Source organism: Peromyscus eremicus, chromosome 19, assembly GCF_949786415.1.
Source record: "Peromyscus eremicus chromosome 19, PerEre_H2_v1, whole genome shotgun sequence".
Classification (NCBI taxonomy): Eukaryota; Metazoa; Chordata; class Mammalia; order Rodentia; family Cricetidae; genus Peromyscus; species Peromyscus eremicus.
In genome coordinates this window covers 68,273,533-68,294,337 of record NC_081435.1, presented here as the reverse complement: position 1 = coordinate 68,294,337, position 20,805 = coordinate 68,273,533, and the positions used below count along the sequence as shown (strand labels likewise).

At 39.6% G+C, this 20,805-nt stretch overlaps 1 protein-coding gene across 1 annotated transcript in view; it reads left to right on the top strand.

Annotated features, from left to right (window-relative positions):
* The window catches only part of Atp9b (ATPase phospholipid transporting 9B (putative)), a 220,255-nt gene that overhangs the window by 11,358 nt on the left and 188,092 nt on the right, over positions 1-20,805 (top strand). Inside the window, 2 exon segments of the mRNA XM_059246365.1 lie at positions 8,327-8,500; positions 19,473-19,623. Coding sequence (XP_059102348.1) covers positions 8,327-8,500; positions 19,473-19,623 — 325 coding nt within the window.

Here is a 20,805-nt window from a genome sequence, read left to right as displayed (position 1 = left end):
GTAAATGTCTGTACGTTTAATTGCATGGATAATTTGAATCTGTAGTTATAGTAGCTGTATATTACTGTGTAGTGACATAAATGCTTATAGTACATCTACATGAATCATTCACTACTCATGCCAGCAATGAAGAAAGTCTGTCCAAGACTATTAGCCACGCTGAATGTTAAGAATTCATTTTCTAGATGATATGTAGTGATGCATGTCTGTAATTCTACCACTCAGGAGCCAGAGGCAGTAAGGTCTCAAGTGATCACGTTTTAGGCCAGCCTGATCTATATAGGAAGGTCATATCTCAAACAGCAACAACAGAAGAATTACTTTATCCACTTGACAAATAAGGTAAAGCACATTTTTAAAGTCTTTTTTTGGAAACAAATTATTCTCAAGCTTAGAGAGTCTAATGAATAATGATAATTTGAAATGAGACTAAAGCTCCTTTCTGGTGCTTCCCTGACACTATGCATCTTGTCCATGCCTGTCTCTTTTCTATAAACGTGGAGATAACAGTTTTTGGAGTAGTATGGCTTTGTCAATTTTTCATTTACTCTGTATCAGTGTTGTTGCATGTGCTTTGAAGATGCATCTCCAACACTTGCACATTGCTGTGTAACGCGAATTGCTAAATGGTCTTATTAATAAAAAACTCAGAGCCAGATATTGGGGTGAAAGCTGAGAGATCAGAGGAATAGAGCAAGCCAGCCACAAGTTCTTACTACTAGGAAATCCTCAGCCCAAGAGAGCTACTTCCTGTATACTCACACCTTAAATGCCTTTCTGTGCCCTGCCATCTTACTTCCTCCCCTCTATCACTTCCTGTCTGTCTGTACAGTCCTCCAGACTTCTATGGTTAACTAGTGCTGGGATTAATGGTGTGTGCCACCATGCCTGGCTCTGTTCCCATTGTGGCCTTGAACTCACAGAGATTGGGATGAATCTCTGCCTCCCGAATGCTAGGATTAAAGGTGTGTGCTACCACTGTCGGATGTCTATGTTTAATATAGTGGCTGGCTTTTTCCTTTGATCCCTAGGCAGGTTTTATTTGTTAGAGCACAAATAAAATATCAACACATTGCTGCTCCAATACCTCTCCTTCATCTTCAAGATCTCTGCTTGAAGACCCTTCATTGGGTGACTGTTTTCCAGTATATAGGGAAGTACACTGCTATTTTTCTTACTTCTGTGATGATGCCTGATAAAAACAATTTAAGGAAGAAAGGGTTTATTTTGGTCCTGACTGTATGTCTGTCCTCATTGGGAGAGAGAGGAATATGAGGCTCATGGCCACATTGTGTCTACAGTCACCAAGCAGAGAGACACAATATTGGTATCCAGCTTGTTTTTTTCTAGTTATTCATCATGGGGCCTCAGTCTATGGGATGGATGCACACACATTGAGAATGTGTTTTCCCTCTTCCACCAAACCTCCCTTGAAACATTCCTGTCATGGATGTAGGCAGAGGAGGTTCTAACTCCCATCAAGTTGACAACTAAGATCACCATCACAGGAAGACTTGCTGGGTTTGCTTTCTTTCTGAATCTCTCTTTGTCAGTAACCTGTTATTTTACTTGTTTTGTCCTGTGTGCTTATAGACTTAGCATGAGCAGGGCATGTATGCTTGTTTAACGCTGTGTGCTCATTGCCTAGGACAAGTGTAGCACATGTAGGTACCTAGTACCCAGTGTCTAGTGCAGAAGTGCTAATGTGGTTAAACATAGTTATGTGAGTTTACCTGCTTTTGTGAATTGCCTTCACTCATTTGTCGTCCATCGTATTTGCTTTTATATATATATATATATATATATATATATATATATATATATATATATATATATATATATAAAAAACTGTTCAGGCCCCCACCCCCACCCTTCTTCAGTACTGCAGAGTACAGGTGTCTGCCATGCCTGGCCTGGTGCCTGGCCGAGGTCAGGTCAGTAGTTTAGCTATTGTCAACAGACTTGTCTAGTCTCTATGACCTCCTAATTGAAGAAGCCCTTAGGAGGTCTTTTGCATTCTGCTTTGTAATGTAAGTGACACACATACTCTGGATCAGTGGTTCTCAGCCTTCCTGGGCTTCAGCCCTTTAATACAGTTCATGCTGTGGTAACCCCCAACCATAAAATTATTTTTGTTGCCACTTCATAACTGTAATTTTGCTACTGTTATGAATCATAATGTAAATATCTGATAGGCAGGATATCTGATATGCAACCCCTGTGAAAGGATCAGGGCCCACAGGTTGAGAAATTCTGCTCCATATTTTTTTTTTTTAACTCTTATTGATTCTTTGTGGCTTTTACATCATGCATCCCGATCCCACTCATCTCCCCGTCCCTCACATCCTATCTCTGTCCTTGCAACCTTCCCCACAAGACAACATTTAGAAGAAAAACCAAAGACCAAACATAACGAACAAAACAACAACCAAAAAAAAAAAAAAGGGAGAAGAATCTCATTGTAGATGCTGTAATGTGGCTCTTGAGTCGCGCAGTTTACCTCTTAGTCCATTCATCTTTACTTTCAAGTGTTCATTGCCTCGTGTGTCATTGGTCTGGCTGGAGGACTCTGGCTGCTGCTAAGCAATCTTGCTGGGCTCTCACTGGGGCTCCTCCCACACATCCTGTTGTCCTGTCATGGAGATCCTGCTGCTTTGGATCTGTATGTTCATCCCCTTCATGTGCTCCAACAGTTCATAGATTCAGTGGATGTGGGGGTAAACCATTATTAACTCACAGCCCTGGTTCTGGGCCTGGGTGGTAGCTGGTCAGCCTGCCAGCTTTCCCTCATTGTCACTGCCCAGGCGAGCTCTCTGGCACTGCCTCAGGTAGCTCACCTCCTAATGCAGCCTGCAGCAAAGAGCGGGGCCAGTTTTGTTCTGGGGTCCTCAGTTCCAGGTCACCCACTGTGAGAGACAGCTCTGTTGTTTTGTCCAGGTGAGGTGCAGGGCCCTTTCCCTCTGGATTGCTGTAGGGGGCATGCAGGGGTAGAGGGTGATGGGGGTCATCAGCTCTCCTGCTGCTGTATCCACCGAAAGGTAGGGCCAGGGAAGGGCGGAGCTGGCTCAGCACATCATGGTTCCAGTGACCCCCTGTGCTAACATGGGCCATGGACATCATCACAGACCCCAGCTGCAGTGGGACCACCGACCCAGACATGGCCCTTGGCCGAAGCTCAGGGCTGATGTCACCATAGCCCTGGTGGCAGCATGGGGTACTCAGATCAGTATGGCCCTGGTGGCAGCATGGCCCTCAGACCCAACGTGGTCTCAGGTAGCTTACTAGACCCTGGGCATCCACAGAACCCTTGGTGGTAACAGGAGCCATGGGCATCACCCCAGACCCAGGCTGCTTGGATCAGCATGGCTCTGGCAGCAGCCTGGTCCTCAGATACTGACATGGTCTCAGGCAGCTGACCTGATGACCTCAGTCATCCACATCAACTCAGTCCCTGGCCGCTATAGGGCCACAGACCCAGATAGATATGGCTCCTGGCAGCAGCCCTGGCCTGGACAACACCATAGCCCTGAGTGACAATTGTAGGCCACTCAGGTCAGCAAGGCCATGTCTATATGATTCTTGAAAGAAATTGTTTTGTCTTTTTTTGTAAGCAGTTAGATTTTCCTCTTTGGTCCAATGGTGATTGATTTGTGCCTCCTCAAAGTATTTGTGGATTTTGAAGATATCTTTCTGATATTGTTTAAAAAAATACCTTCTGATGAGCAAATGTACTTGGTATGATTTTAGTTATTTTAGAGTTGATAGGGTTGGTACCATGGCCCATGATGTGATCTGTGAGTGAATTAAGGAGAATGGTATTCTGTTGTAGGGTAGAGGTTTTGTTTTTCTTTGTTTTTAGTTAAATAGTATTTAGGTCAGATTGCTTGACAGCATTGAGTGTGTCTTTCTCTCTTTCTTGATTCTCATTCTTTTTTTTCTATAAACATGGAGAGAAGGTTTGTCAGTTCTGCATTTGCTCTGTATCAGTGCTGTTGTGCTTTGAACTAGGTACATGCTTGTTTAAGATTCTTGTATTTTATTGACCTTTTTAGTCCTGGTTGGTCAAAAAAACTGTTTTGGGGGGCTGGAGAGAGATGACTCACCGGAATTCAGTTTGCAGCACATGTTGGGCTGCTAACAACCCTGGGTAACTCCAGCTGCAAGGGGTCTGATGCCCTCTTCTGGCCTCCCACACATAAGTGGCACAGTCACACACATATACACATACATACAGTATTTAAATGTTTAAAGAATATTTTAGTTGTCTTAGTTAACACAGCTATTTAGCTTTCTTTTGAGTAGTCTTCATATCATGTCATTTTCCATTCTTTTATTTTTTACTTTTTTAATAGTACATATCCCTTTATTTAAGGTACTTCCTTAAAGAAGTGATTTTTGTACTCCAGAAGTTTTTTGACACTGCACAGAGGCATTGTTGGGATACTTTTATTGTCAAAACAAGGGGTGATGCTGCCGGTATTTAGTACCTAGAACTAGGTGTGCATACATTTTGTATGCACAGGACAACACTTCACAAGGAGGAGTATGTGGTCACAATGTTAATTGTGTCCCTGTTGAGAAGCCCCACTCCGAGGGTTGCAATATCCATAGCTAACTTAACAGCGTTCCTTGAACATTGTCAGCTTAACACTCATGTAAACTAGCAGGCCTTGTACCTTCTTATTCTACTGCTGCCGTTTGTCTTCATGTTTGCTGACAGTGGGAACTCAACCACACAGTGCTGCCAGTTTTACCTAAAATCCTGCGTACTTCTGAAGATCTCTTTTTTGTTGTTTCTTGCTCTTACAATTCTGAATGTCCTTTGGATACTGTTTTTATCTTGAAACCTTGCTTGGTATTCTTTTAGGGTGGAGCTGCTGACAAAATGCTGTCTTGATTTTTCTTCATCTGAGAATGTTTTGTTTTGTTGGAATAGTGTTCTGTCTGACATAGACTAAAGTTTCCAGAAAACAAGGAAATCCATAGCTGTGTTCAAGATTCTGCAAAACTGAATGATTGGCTAGAGCCTCAAGATTATGGAGTGGTAGGGTGCTGCAGCCCCAGCGCCAACTGATCTTGAACGAGTTTAGTGCCATTATTAGTCATTTCTTTCCCCTTGTGTGTCTGACCTAATCCCTTTAACATTTTAACATCTTTAAATTAGCATTTTAAAATTAGCCTTTTCAAACAGTTTGGAAGGCTCTTCCTCTCCCTCTGTCCTCCATTTGTGCCCTTCTACTTATTCCCACTTCGATGTCTGCTGTTGCCCTCTCCCTCTTTCCAGCGCCCCTTTCTCCTCTCGTGCTCTACTTTCTAGTATTACAGCCTCCATACTTGTCCCCACTTACATAAGAGAACATGCAGTTTTTGTCTGAGTTGCCTTATGTACTATAATACTTTCCCATTCTGTGCATTTTCCTACAAAGTTCATTTTTCTTTTACAGCTGAAATAAGTTCCATTGTGGTCTACATACATACATACTGATTTTTGTAATGTCTGAACTAGTTTTCACTCCTCCTAGCAATGAATACAACTTCCACTGTCCCACATTCTTCACATCATTTATTTTATCCTTTCTCATGCCATTCTGATTGCTGTGAGATGGAATCTTGAAGTAATTTTGAATGGCTAACAATGTTGAACACTTAAAAGTACATACAGGGCATTGTGTTTCTGCTTTTGAGGACTGTGTGTTCATTTCATAAGCTTACTTGTTGACTGGCAGCACACTCCCTCTCTGCGTGTGTGTGATGTCTACAGTTCTTTATGGAGTGTAGACAACCCTGTCTGTAGTGTAGCTGGCAAAAGCGAGCTCATCCTCATCCTGTAGGCTGTGTTCACTGCTGATTGTTCTCCTTTGCTGGCAGAAACTTTTAAGATTTCATGTTCTCATTTATTAATTCCTGAGGCTGTTTCCCTTGTTATTAGAAACAGTTCAGAGAGTACTTGCCTATGTGTATATATTGAATTATATTCATTGTCTAACTTTCCTTGTACAGGTAAGACCTTTAAAATGCTTACTTAGCTGATCACTGATTTCCAGCAGTCTAAAAGCTAAGCGTGAGATAGCATCTAGCAGCAGATTTTACCTGTGTTTCTGTAAGCTGCCTACCTGTGGTCTCCTAGGGTTTGGTCAATGACTTAAAATTATGACTTCTTCGTTTCATAAGACTATAATCTTAATGTATCTGCCTCTGTGGTGGAACATATCTTTATGGGCAGCCAAAATCCATGTTCCTGGACAGTGGTCACTCCTGTTTGACTCAAGACAAACCATCTCTTTGAAGTGGGAGCTGTGTTTTGGGTCAGTATAGGTCTTTCCTTTGGCTTTTTACAAATATAGTTTCTCTCTCTTGGGCTTCCGTTTTCTTCTGGAGAAGTTTGCAGATGTTTACTCCATGTCCTCTACGCCCCGCCAGCTGAGTCAGTTTGGAATGCTTCTTCTCTTTTATGTGGAGAGTAAATTTAAGTTCTCTGTCTCTTGTTCTACTCATGGGTTCTTACTGGTTCTGTTTGTCTTTTGTATGGATCTGGGACAAAGGGGTGGGAGTTCAGCTTGAATGACTTCCATTTGACCATAGCAACTTCAATAATGAAGGTCCGCTTCATTAATTTTAAATGGAGATGATGCATTCCATAGAAGTCCATTGTAAAATTAAATGAAATGCAGTTGATGAATCATTATAGTTTCTGGAAAATTGATTGTTATTAAAAAGGTAGTATTGGATTGCATCTATGATTGAGAGCAGTGACGTGACATATGGATGCTAGGCTGCTTTTCTTTGAAGAAGAGTACTGGTTGGGTGATAGCCCAGTGGTAGAGCAGTTGCCTAGCATGTACGATATTCTAGGTTCAGTCCCCAGTAACACACATGCATGCATGCACATGTGTGTACACACACACACACACAGGCACATGCACTCGTACATGTACACACTTATGCACACACATTGAGATACTGTTGAGCTTGAAAACTTATTTTTCTAGCTAGTTGTTGAGATTTTTTTTTCATTGAGTGTTAGTTTAGCAAAGGGAATGACAGAGACACTGAATACATGGGACATAGCATGATTGTCAGCTCTGACAACACACCCAGGGATGGTGCCCAGATCCCTCATTGTACAGACAACTATGTTTTCCAAAAGTCGCTAGTCACTTTCTAGAACTTTGGTGACTATAAAGTTATGTAATATATCTTAGAGATGTAGATTTTTGGCTAATAGTAATATTCCAGGTTATTTTCTTATCAAGCTGAATGTAGTGATTGGGTTTTAGACAGCCTTTGCTGTGGGATGGCTGTGAATATGTGTTGCTACCATTGATTAATAAGGAAGCTGCTATGGCCTATGGTGAGGCAGAATAGAGCCAGGCGGGGAATCCAAGCAGAGAGACAAGGAGAAGAAGGCAGGATCAGAGGAGATGCTCAGTGCTGCCTGAGAAACAAGATGTAATGGAACAGGTAAAGCCACAAGACATGTGGCGATACATAGATGAATAGAAATGGGTTAATTTAAGGTGAGTGAGCTAGTTAATAATAAGCCTGAGCCATAGACCAAACAGTCTGTAATTAATATAAGCCTCTGTGTGTTTATTTGGGACCAAACGGCCGAGACACAGGAAAACTTCCAGCTACAAGCCTTGGTCATTTAGTCACCCAACGTTATGTAAGACTTTTGTTTTGTTTTGTTTTTGCTTGTTTGTTTGTTTGTTTGTTTTTTACAATGGTGTGCCTTGGGTGAAGGTAGCTTAGTTTTGAGAAAAACAAAAGGTGATGTCTTAATTACTTTTCTATTTCTATGAAGAGAGTGACAGCATGATCAAGGCAACTTACAAAAGAAAGCATTTAGTTGGGGGCTTGATTATAGTTTCAGAGGGTGAGTCCATGGTCATCATGGCCAGGAACCTAATAACAGTCAGGCAGGCAGGCATGGGACTGGGGTAGTAACTGTAAGATTATATCTAATCTGCAGGTTGGAGGCTGAGAGAGAGGGGGGGAAGGAGGGAGGGAGGGAGGTAGAGAGAGAGAGAGAGAGAGAGAGAGAGAGAGAGAGAGAGAGAGAGAGAGATTGAGATTTTGGGCCAGAAATGGGCTTTTGAAACCTCAAAGCACACTTCCAGTGACACACCTCCTCCAACAAAGCCACACCTCCTGATCCTTCCCAAAATAGTTCAACCAACAAGGGACAGAGCATTGAAACATGAGCCTTTGGAGGCTGTTCCCTTTCACACCACCACAGGTGATTTGTAAAACTTGGCCCGACATTATCCTAGATGACACACACTGTAACAAGACTACTTAGCTCTCTGTTTTTACCTTTAACTAGGTACCAGCTGGAGGATGAGTCTGCCCATTTGGATGAAATGCCACTGATGATGTCTGAAGAAGGCTTTGAGAATGATGAAAGTGATTACCACACATTACCTCGAGCTAGGCTCACACGAAGAAAAAGAGGACTAGAGTGGTTTGTCTGTGGTGGATGGAAGTTCCTCTGTACCAGGTTCGTCATCTGTTGCTACCTGATTATCATGTGCACAAAGAGTATGTATCAACATTTAGTTGCTTAGATGTATCAATATATGTTGGTATGAAATCTAAAAAAAAAAAATGTCCTCATTATGGAGTGTACTGACAACATTCATCCACATCAGAGGATGCTGATCTGAAAAGGAAAACACAATTTATTATTTTGTGTGAAATTTTAATGTTGAAAAGTTGGAGAAAATTAATAATTTTGTTGCTGATGCATAGTATAATTAATTCTATTTGCTATATCAATGTAAAAGACATTTCCTTTTCTAGATATGAACTTTAAAATTATAATTTAGTAACAATGTAATTATGTGCATTATTCAGCTTTAATGCTTTGATTGAGAATAAGATTCTTCTGTTTCCCCAGCAAATCACCAAGTTAAAACCTTCAGATTTCCAAGTGTTTTCCTAGTGCAATGTTAACCTGCTCTGACTGCCTTACTGGAGCCTGATAGGGGAAAGTGCAGATGCCACCGAGTCCCCTGGCACTCCAGGGACAGGCTGGCACATCCAACAGATGAGTGATTCCCTGGAGCTAAGCAGAGCCTGTCAAACGATTAACGGCTTTTACTGTCTCTCTAGTTCAATATTTATGTCAGGACTTTTGCCACCCTTAGATTTCTGACCTTGGTCCGTGAAGGAGGGTAAAGCTTATAGAACAAACAAATTTATCTTGACTGTCTTTCTTGTCATTATCCCTTTAGAAGTTGCCTGTGACTTACAGAAAAAAAAAAATCTAGGTTAAATAGCCGGAATCCCAATATACTTGAATATTTTTTTGTGGGTACATTATTTAATTATAGATTGCCTTCTTCAGCAGATCAGGGACTGTGGGTTTTTATTGTTGCTGTTTTGTAGGTATCACTTTGGATAATTTTTGCTTTTCAAGAGCTTTATTTAATTATTATTATTATTATTATTATTATTATTATTATTGTTATTATTGAGACAGGGTATCTCTGTGTAGCCCTGGCTGTCCTGGAACTCACTGTGTAACCCAGGCTGCCCTCAAACTCACAGAGACCTATCTGCTCTGCCTCCTAGTGCTGGGATTAAAGCCATGCAACACCATCAGTTGCTTGATGACTTTATTTCTAAGTTTATACCAGCATGAACTTTCTCACAACCATTATCCTGTGGTTTGTCTAACATGTCATGTCAGTAGTGAGCACTGTTTAACATTCCTGGTAACAGAAGTTTACAACTCTCTTTACAAAATGAATGTTGCTAGATTGTTAGTGCCCCCCCCCCCTTTCAAGGATTATTTGAAAACTTTTGGTGTCGTCATTGTCTGTTTTCTTTTACTTTTGTTTCCCTTGAATTAAATTTAAATTTATAGAACATGTAATAAATGTACAGATGACTCCAGGGTGACTTTTGCTTTTTTTTGTTCTTAAACATTTGATCACATTTAAACATTTGGCCACATTTAGTTTTTCCTTTTCTTGCTATTATTTTGAATCATTTGAACTGTGTTACTTCATTTCTTCTTAAATCTCAGTTCTTCAGTATTCCTTTTCAGTGTTTTGTTTTGTTTTTTTCGAGACAGGGTTTCTCTGTGTAGTTTTGGTGCCTGTCCTGGATCTTGCTCTGTAGACCAGGCTGGCCTCGAACTCACAGAGATCTGCCTGGCTCTGCCTCCCAAGTGCTGGGATTAAAGGCATGGGTCACCACCACCACCCAGCTGTTTTTTCAGTATTCTTAAGAAAAGGGTACTTCCTTATGTAGTCACAGTCCAGTAACCAAATTAATGAAATTTAACATTGTTACAATACTTTGTGTATATTCATAAGTTCATATTCATTTATGTCTGTTTTTGAGCAGTGTTCTTTGTGGTCCATTTTCCTCAGTCCTTGGAATCCTTGTTGTAGCATCTAGGTGGTTTGACTTTCCACTCTTGATTTCATCTGGGCCAGTTATTTAGTTCTGATCTTTTGTCTCTAGGCATTTTGAGGAATACAAGTAAGTTGTATAGAATGCTTCAAATCTTGGTTTGTCTGATGTGGGTTATTTCGAGGCAGTATATACTCTGTAGCTCAGGTTGAACATCTAGAAATCACTTTGAGGCCCAGACTTGCCTTGAACTTGTGGCCATCCTTCGTTCTCAGCCTCCTGAGTGCTGAATTTACAAGCATAAGCCACCATGCTCAGCTGTTGGATTTCCTTTTTTGTTGTTGTTAGTTTTTGAGACAGGGTCTTTTTTTTTTTTTTTTTTTTTTTTTTTTTAATCTCAGGCTAGCTTCCAACTCACTGTGTAGCCAAGGATAGCCTTCCATTTCTGATCCTTCTCCTTCTATATTTCAAATGCTGCCATTATAGGCCTGTACTACCACACCTAGATTGAGCAGTGGTGGGCATCTGTCTTAGTTAGGGTTTCTATTGTTGTGAAGAAACACCATGACTACTACAACTCTTATAAAGGAAAACATTTGATTGGGATGGCTTATAATTCAGAGGTTTAATCCATTATCATCATGGTCGGACATGGCAGCATGCAGGCAGATGTGGTGCTGGAGAAGTAGCTGAGAATCCTACATCTTGACCCACAGGCAACAGGAAGTAAACTGATTGTCACACTTATCAAGACTTGAGCAAAGGAGACTTCAAAGCCCACCTCCACAGTGACACACTTCCTCCAACAAGGCCACAGCTACTCCAGCAAAAGTCACACCTCCCAGTAAGTGCCACTCCCTATGAGCTTTGAAGGCCAATTACATTCAAACGACCATAGCATCTAATTCCAGGCTTTGTGCAAGTTCTCAACCAACCTAATTACATCCTCAGCTCTTTGTATCATTATATCTAGGTTGACCGAGTGTTCTCAGTGGAATACTGTATGAGTCATGCTTTGTTCCTCTCAGGATGTTTGATTCTTGTTTTGTTGATTTCTGGTTCTCCTTTGGGTTTTTTTTGTTTTTGTTTTTGTTTTTTGTTTTTTTTTTTTTTGTTTTACTTTGTTTTGTTTTTTTTTCTTCTCTTACAGAACATTTTCTGATGTTCATTCAAAAAGTGAGTTGTTCAGTTTCCATGAGTTTATATGCCTTCTGTTGTTTCTTTAGTGGATAGCCAGCCAATTTTAGTCCAGGGTGGTCAATAGGATGCAAGGGGTTATTTCAATTTTTTTTTTAACCTGTGTTGAGACATGCTTTATGTTCAAGTATGTGGTCAGTTTTGGAGAAAGTAACATGAGCTGCTGAGAGTAAAGTATATTCTTTTGAGTTTGAGTGAATTGTAAATAGCTGCTAGGTCCATTTAATTTATGATGTCATTTAGCTTTAGCTTTTCTTTGTTTAGTTTTTGTCTGAATGAACTGTTTTGTTGGCAAGATTGAGGTATCAAAGTCATTCACTATCATTGTGTGAAGGTCAATATGTGATTTTAGCTGTAGTAGTATTTCTTTTATGAACTTGGGTGCCCTTGTGTTTGGTGCATAGAGGTCTAGAATTACAAGGTCCTCTGGTGGATTGTTGCTCTGATAAGTATGTAGCGTCCTTCCTATCCTGATTAGTTTTGGTTTGAAGTTTATTTTGTCAGATATTAAAATGGCTGTACCTGATTGCTTCTTTGGTCCATTTGCATGCAGTATCTTTTTTCATCCTTTTACCTTGAGGTGATGTCTGTCCTTGATGGTAAGGTGTGTTTCTTGGATTCAGCAGAATAGCTCCTATTTTCTAAACCAGTCTGTTAGTCTGTCCTTTTTTTCTATATATGGGGGTTGATATTATTAATATTGAGAGTTATCAATGAGGAGTGTTTCCTGCTATTTTGTTATGGTCCCCTTCCAACCCCCTTGATTTACTAGTCTGAGATTATTCTTATTTTTCTTGGGTGTAGTTAACCTCTTTAGACTGAAGTTTTCCTACTGACATGCTCTGTAGAACTGGATTGCTAGATAGATACTGTTTAAATTTGGTTTTATCTTGGGATGTTTTTCTTTCTCCATCTATTGTGATTGATTGCTGGGTATAGTAGTCTGGACTGGTATTTGTGGTCACTCAGAGTTTCTGGAACATTTATCTAGGCCCTCTGGCTTTCAGAGTCTTCTGAATAAGTTTTCATTATTCAGGTGGGCCTTCCTTTGTTATTTAGTCTTTTTTTTTTTCTTGTAGCTTTTAATATTCTTTTGTTCTTTTTTTGTTTGTTTTTGTTTTTTTTTTTGAGACAGGGTGTAGCTTTGCACCTTTCCTGGAACTCACTTTGTAGCCCAGGATGGCCTTAAACTTACAGAGATCTGCCTGCCTCTGCCACCTGAGTACTGGGATTAAAGGCATGCACCACCACTGCCCAGCTTTAATATTCTTCCATTGTTCTGTATGATTAGTGTTTTGATTATTATGTGCCAAGGGGAATTTCTTTTCTGCTCTAGTCTATTTGATGTTTTGTATGCTTCTTGTATCTTAATAGGCACAGGTTTTATTTTAGGTTGGGGAAATTTTCTTCTCTGATTTAATGAAAATCTTTTCTGTGCCTTTGACCTGTGTTTCTTCTCCTTCCTTTATTTGTTTTATTTATAGATTTTTTTTCATAGTGTCCCAGGTTTCCTGGATGTTTAATTCCTGGATTTTCTTAGACTTAACGTTTTCTTTGACTAAACCATCCATTTCTTCTACCTTGTCTTCAGTGCCTGAGATTCTCTCTTCCATGTCTTGTACTCTTGGTGAGGTTTACTGCTGAGGTTTTTGTTTGACTTCCTAAATTTTTCATTTTCAATTGTGTTTCAGTTTGGGTTTTTTCTAGTCATTCTATTTTTTTAATTCTACTTTCATGTCTTGAACTATTTTCACTATTCCATTCCACTGTGTTTTCATAGACTTCATGAAGGGATTCATTCATATCCCATTTAAAGTCCTTGAATATATTCATAATTGCTTTTTTTTTTTTGAAGTCTTTGTCTTGTTGTTCAGCTGTAGTGCATTTCTCAGGACCTACTGTAGTAGGGTTACTGGGTTCTGTGGAGGCGTATTGTCCTGACTGTTCACGTTTTTTGTGTTTCTCCACTGGTTTCTAGATAGCTGGAGGAGTTAGGGTGATTGTGATTCTAGGTGTTGATATCTGGTCTCATCTTTGTTGGATGGATGTACCATTCTGTGGTTCTTGTTGCCTTCTCTGGGTTTTAGAAAGTGTGGTATCTATGGGTTCCCTGGTAACAAGTGCTTCTGTAGTTTGGTGGATGACAGAGAGGAATAGAGATAGGCTAGAGGAAAAGGCCAAGAGGGGCTTTGAGAAAGGGAACCTGGCCACATGAAGAGGTGTTGTCTCTAGGGATTTGGGGGTGTTTTAGAAGGAGAGGCTCCTCCGAGTAGGTTACAGTAAGAGAATATGTTTGGGGAGACAGATGAAAGTGCTAGGGGGACCCTGGTTCTGTGTGGAGAGTCTCCAGTGAATGGGTGTGAGGTCAAAGGAAGGACACCTGCACACAGGTTGCTACAGGCTGAGAATGAGAATGGAGAGGTGGAGATGGTGGGTAGGAAGGACAGTGAGCAGCACCTACCTGATTCCCAGCCTGGTGTTGCCACTGGGGTTCCCAGGTAGAAAATGTTTCCAGGCATCAGCGGCTGACACAGAAATGAGGATAGGGTAGGAAAGGAGGGCTGAGAGGGTCTCCAGCAGTGGTTCTCAACTGCCCTAATGCTGCGACCCTTTAATACAGTTCCTCATGTGGTGGCTCCAACCATAAAATCACTTCAGTGCTACTTCATAACTGTCATTTTGCTACTGTTATGAATTGTAATGAAAATATCTGATATTCAGGATGTCTAACACATGGCCCCTGTAGAAATCACAACTACAGGTTGGGAGCCGCCAGTCTACAGGATGAGGCAGAACTGGGTTGCACCAATGTTCAGTGTTGTCCCCAGGGTAGACCGAGGAGAACCTGCAAGCAGGCTGTTACAGGGCTAGGGGTGATGTAGAAATGGAGGACAGGAAGGATAGTGAAAATTGCCTACCTAGTCACAGCCTGCTGTGGCCACTCTTACTTTAATCTAGCTTGTTAGACTGCATCTTTTCAATGATAAATTGAGGCCATTTGCACTTAAGGTTATTATTATAGAGAAGGGTTTGCAGCCAGGAGGTGGTGGTGCACACCTTTAATCCCAGCACGTGGGAGGCAGAGGCAGGTGGATCTCTGAGTTCGAGACCAGCCTGGTCTACAGAGTAAGATCCAGGACAGGCACCAAAACTACACAGAGAAACCCTGTCTTGAGAACAAGAGAGAGAGAGAGAGAAGGGGGGGGGAGGGGGAGGGGAGAGGGAGAGGGAGAGGGAGAGAGGGATGAGGGGAGAGAGGGGAGAGGAGAGAAGGGAGAGGGGAGAGGGGAGGGGGAGGGGGGGAGAGAGAGAGAGAGAGAGAGAGAGAGAGAGAGAGAGAGAGAGAGAGAGAGAGAGAAAGAGGAGAGAGAGAAAGAGAAAGAGAGAAGGGTTTGCTATTTCCTGTAAGTTTTTTAGGTGATGTTCTGTTTTGTTGGACTATTGGTATTTCTTTTCATTTCCCTGCATTAGTTTTGTGGGCTCACGAAGTTGCTGTTTTGGACATGGTTGCTTCTTTCCTAAGTCCAGTTTGTTTATCTGTAGTTCTGTGGCCTTTCATCTCCCTGTTTAGAGTATTGCACTAAGAACTTTCTGGAGTGCTGATTTGGTTGTCATGAGTTGTCTTAACTTCTGTTTCTCTTCAAATGCCCTTATTTCTCCATTAGTGTTGAAAGGCTGCTTTGCAGCTGTCTGTGTTCTTGGTTCAGTCATTTCCTCTCAGCACATGGAGTAGTTCATGTTAAACTCTTCTGGCTTTTGTGCTTGCTTGTCAAAAGTCTGGTAGTTCTAATATTTCTGCCTTTATATGTGAGTTCTTCTCTTCCTCATGCTGTTTTTAGGATTTTTCTTAACTTTATATTTCTGACATCCTGACTAGTATGTCGTGGAGAGATTCTTCACTGGTTGTGTCTGTTTAGTGTTCTATTACCTCCTGTGTCTGGAAGCCTAGTTTCTGTAAATTTGTTAATTCTATTCCATTCAGTTTTTCTTCAGCTTCATGAATTCTCAGGGTTGGCCTCTTGAATGCATCACACACTTTGGAAACAGCATTCTTGTTCCTTGTTCCCTTATATATGTCTCGGTATTACTTTGTCCTCCCTTCCTGAAATTTGTTGTTCTTCATGGTCTTGTCTGTTAATGATAATGTCTGTTGTGGTTTTTTATTTGATTGACATCTCCTTTATTTCAGTTATTTCTGTTTGATTGTTTTTCTATGTCTCAATCTTCTTGTTATTTTTCCTCCATATCTTGAACTTCAGTTTCAGTTTATTGTTGTGTTCACTTGGGAGATTGTCTTGTTAAGGTCTTGGACAGATTTTCTTAATTCCTGCATCTGTTTGTTTGATAATTATTTCTTTGAACAATAAAACTTAAATTCTTTCTCAGATATTTCAGCTCTCTGATTTTGGATTCCCTTCTAGAGGAGTTTCAGTTGGTGATGAGTCTGGGTGGTGGTTGTGTTATATTTTTTGTGTTGACTTTGTCATGTTTTATGAATTCGTTGGACTGGGTTTGTTTTGACTTTTTTCAAACCTTTTAAGATATCCTCTTTCCTGTGTCTCTTCCTAGAGGAATATCTGCATGAAGTTAATCTAGGGGGACTGATAAAACTTGGTGTTGATTGTGGTATAGATTGCTGAAGTGGTCCTCTCTTGGCTATGTCCCAACAGGACCAAGGCTGGGACTGGATACTTAACACCAAGGTAATCAGATAGAATGAAAGTCTGGGTCATCCTTTGGAGTCTATGCATGTGCTGGAGACAAGGTACAAAACTTCATGCCCAGGGAAGTCTGTCTACTCTCTGGGGATGGTGGTTAGAGCCACAGGCCCAAAGTGACCTCTGGGGCCACAGCAGTACAGATTCTGGTTCCTGCTAGAACCTCAGAGATGAGAACCTCACAACCATAGTGACATCAGAGACCACTGGAACGAACGTTCCAGACTCCAAGGGGACCCTGGGCACACTGGAATCGAAGCTCAGGCCCTGCACTGACCTTTGAGAACCACTGGACTGAAGTCCTGGTTGCAGTTTGGTTCCACAGAAACTGGAGGCACTGGTTCTCTCTAGTTCTGCAGAAGCCAGAGGCCTGAACACTCTGTCTTAACATAGTGGTAAATACACTAGTAAACACATTTTTTAATTTTTCTTCTCTTTTACAGCTTTTTTTTTTTTTTTTAAAAATAGAATATATAGCTGTGTTTAGATTTCATTTGTAATATGGTGCTTTCTTTATGGAAAATATTAAGAATATATTTGAAAATGTATATGTCACCAGAAAAAGGGCCCAGGTTTAAGGATATTGAAACAGCTCAATAAAATCTAAAGATGTGCTTATAAAGTCCTTTATATAAATAAACTGTGATCCCATGGGAAAAGCTAATAGCTTGATAGTCAGTGGATATGGCATTAGTGCATGTCCCATTGCCTTGTGGGATGTGTAAGCTGAGATCCTTACCATCTTTTTATCTTGTTGTTCGGTAAGGATCTCCTCCAGAATTAACACTGTCCTTAGAGAGTCAAGTTACGTATTTAGCAATCAGCATGGACCTAATTCTTTATTGCTTATATATTTTCAGTTTTGAATGTTTGTTTTGTTTTCTGAATGCCCAGCGTTCTTACATTCAGAATTATTGCAGCTACTTACGGTGGTTCTCACAGCAGATGTATAAAATTAATTGCAGGAAGAAAATTTTAGGGAATATTTCAATACAATTAGATTAGAACTGAGATTAGTGAGTTCTAATTGTTTTGATACGTTGTTGCTTGTTCATCCTGTGAGTAGTTAAGGCTCATTTTAAGATTACTTTTAGTATCAGGGGCTGAGGAGGTATTTCATGGCTCAAAACTGGTTTCTTCAAATTTCTTATTTGACAAAATTTCTTATTTGACAAAATTTCTAACCTGAAGACTTGCTGAATGTCTTGCCGAAATCTTTATTATGACGGTTATTTTTTCCAATTTTGAATTTCTTTCATGTGAGTGAATACAGCTTCCTGTAGACTGCTGTGAGGGGTATTGATCTATCTATTCCTCTGATCTGGGCTGATGATCTTTCTCACGAGATTTACATTTCACTTGTTATCAAAAATCACTTTGTCTCTAGAAAACTGGAGCCAGGAATGGCATTTCCATATGAAGGGAGGAGAAGGGGGATATCAGATGCTGGGCTTATTCCTGGTTCTAAATGGCTCCTGCATTTTGAGTTAATCTGTAAAACATTTGGGGTGTAGAAGCATGGGAAACTGCTCATCTTGTAAGATGACATGAATACTATGTTGTTTTGGTTATGGTAACCAAAGATACTTGCAATAAGTATAATAGTCTAACTTGTGGGAAATAATGGGAAAGAAGTGGTCTGTTTTTTGACAATTATTTAATTATGAATAAATTAAAAAAGATAGATTCTTGATACGTAAATATATTTTATTTAATGCTAGAACACTGCTTTGATTGTAGAGGCATTTATGCAAAGCTGATTCCAAAACATTTTAAGGAAAAGTTTAATTTGTTCATTACTGGATTTGCTTACTAGATTTGACAGCATAAGGCATTGTATGAGTCTGAAAGTGTTCTCTGTATAGTCAATAATTTAGGATACATAGAAATGTCATTAAGGAAATACCCAGTTACTTCTTCTGGAGACCCCTTCCTTCCATCCCCCTCTTTCTCTTTGGTTTTGGAGGCAGGTTTCATTGTATAGCTCTGGCTGTCCTGGAACTTTGTAGACCAGGCTAGCCTTGAACTCATAGATCTGCCTGCCTCTGCCACCTGAGTGCTAGGATTAAAGGCATGTGTCACCACCACCCTTGAGACTTCTCTTTGGTCATCCCTCTTATTTTTCAGTGTTTTCTGATGTTTTGATTACATTACTTTGCCCTAAAAAATTCCCCATAATTTAATTTTTTCCCTTAATTCTATGTCAATAAGGTTCACATATACTTTCTGGTGGGAGTTAGGGTTTCACACTGTAACACAAGCTGGTCCGGAACTCACTGTGTTACACAGTCTGGCTTGTACTTTGGGATCAGTTGTCCTGTCTCAACCTCCAAAGTGCTAGAATTACAAGTATGACTCACCATACCCAGCTATTTTAGATATTTTCTAAAAAATATTTTTGAGGCTTATGCCCTTTCCTCTGAGCACTGAAGTCATGTGTGATTCAGTGGAATTTGTCAGGAAGCTTCAGTCTTTGCACACCTCCAGCCCATCATGAGTACATTTGTTCAGTTCTGTGTAGTAGTGGGACTTGATAGCCGCTCTCTAACAACTAGACAATTCTGTCTGTGCACAATGACATGATCAGCAATGACACATTTCCTAAATTTTTAATGTATTTTTCAAATGCTTAGCTTTGTGTATGTACTATTTTAACTTAGATCTGTCTCTGTATATTTATGTATCAGATTAATTATTTGTTGCAGAACAAAACTTTGTAACAGTGCATTTCTGAGGAATTACTGCTGAATTTTGAATGCTGAAAAGAAGTGTGTTCATAAGTAGCTGTATTCACTTGAAGTATCTGACCCATAGTTGGTGTTCTCTAGGACTCATTATAGTAATGGAACTTCTGATCTCTGATGTCCCATGGAAGCCACTAACCAAGGTGGCTGTCGAACTCTTGAAACATAGCTGAAGATCTGAGTTGTCATTTTCAGTTAATTAAAATGTTCATCTGTGGCTACTGGATTCTGTATTGGATTGTCAGTGGGAGGTCTTCTTGTACCAGAGTCAATGTTCAAGAATCATGACTTTATAATAGAATGTTAAAGAGCACAGGGTAATGACAGGCTAGCATTAGATAATGGCCAAGGAATACAGACAATCAGTATTGATTTTAAATATGTAGAATTAATTTAGACCTTTTAAAAAAGGCATATACCATGTATGTATATCTTTTGTTTCATGCAGTTGCTGTGATTGGCTGATAAATGTTTGTCAAAGAAAGAAAGAACTGAAAGCTCGAACAGTATGGCTTGGATGTCCAGAGAAGTGTGAAGAAAAACATCCTAGGAATTCTATAAAAAATCAGAAATACAATGTATTTACCTTTATACCTGGGGTAAGACCATCATCTTGAGTGTCAATTGTATGTCTGAGATTGCTACCTTCCTTTGCCTTCTGAAGAAGCATGTGGAGACTGGTTGTTGATGGCACTGTCTGTTCACACTGGGACCTTCCCGGTTCACACCTTCCCATTTCAAGTGGTTACTCAAGACTTCCTTTGCATTTTCCTAGCTCTCTCTACTTAAGAAAATATACAGTTTGATTATTGCTTTCAGTTTTTTTATAAACATTTATGTTATGGGAATATAAACGTATAGAAGTACTAAAGAAAAGATAATTGATCAGGAAAAACATTGTAATTTTTGGGGACACTTGAAATTTGTTTGGAAGTAAAAGTAGAATGTAATATTGAACTCTGCCAAGGAATTTATAAAGGAAGTACATAATTTGTTCACATTAACAATATTTCTATGTATTTATTTATAGATGCCCTTTTCTATATCAAGCTGTTAATCTCAGGCCTTGTTACATTAACTCATTAGTTATCTGTAATTGAGTATATTATTAAATTTAAATACTGAAGTTTAAATATCTCAATTTTTTTGCTACTGATTCTTTTGACTAAATTATAAAACTGGATTTATTATGAATTTGTAATAGTGAATTAAATTTTACTTTCTTTATATCACTTCCTGTTTTAATAGGTTCATGTTTCTTTATGAATGTAAAGGCAGCTGATATTGATTATGTGTCTTTTATTTTACAGGAATTTGTTTTCTTTCTAATCATTGATTCTTAGCTGATAAATCAACGTGGTTGATCTGTAGAAAAAAATTCAATCATATATCTTACATTTCTGAAACAAAATGTTGGCAAAGTTTAGCTGTTGGTTTTTTATTTTGTAAGAAAAGCTCTTGATTATGTGAAATAAAAGTTGCTTTATCTTACATGTTTATTTAAGTAACTATGCTGAGTTTCTTTTGAACCATAATGGTCCTCTCCATCCCTGGTCCACAACCATTCATTAATAGGTTTAATATATACTGTGCTTCTTAATTAAAATGTGGGATTAATGACTCCATAATCAAAAGACTGATCTCTTATCAGGACAGTAAAATATAAACCATTTTTCAGTCAGATAAATATTCTCATGTTATTGAACAAAGTCACCGTTTTCTCCTTAAGTATGAAGTATTAAATACAAAGTATCTAAGGATGGTGCATTGTCCTAAAGGTC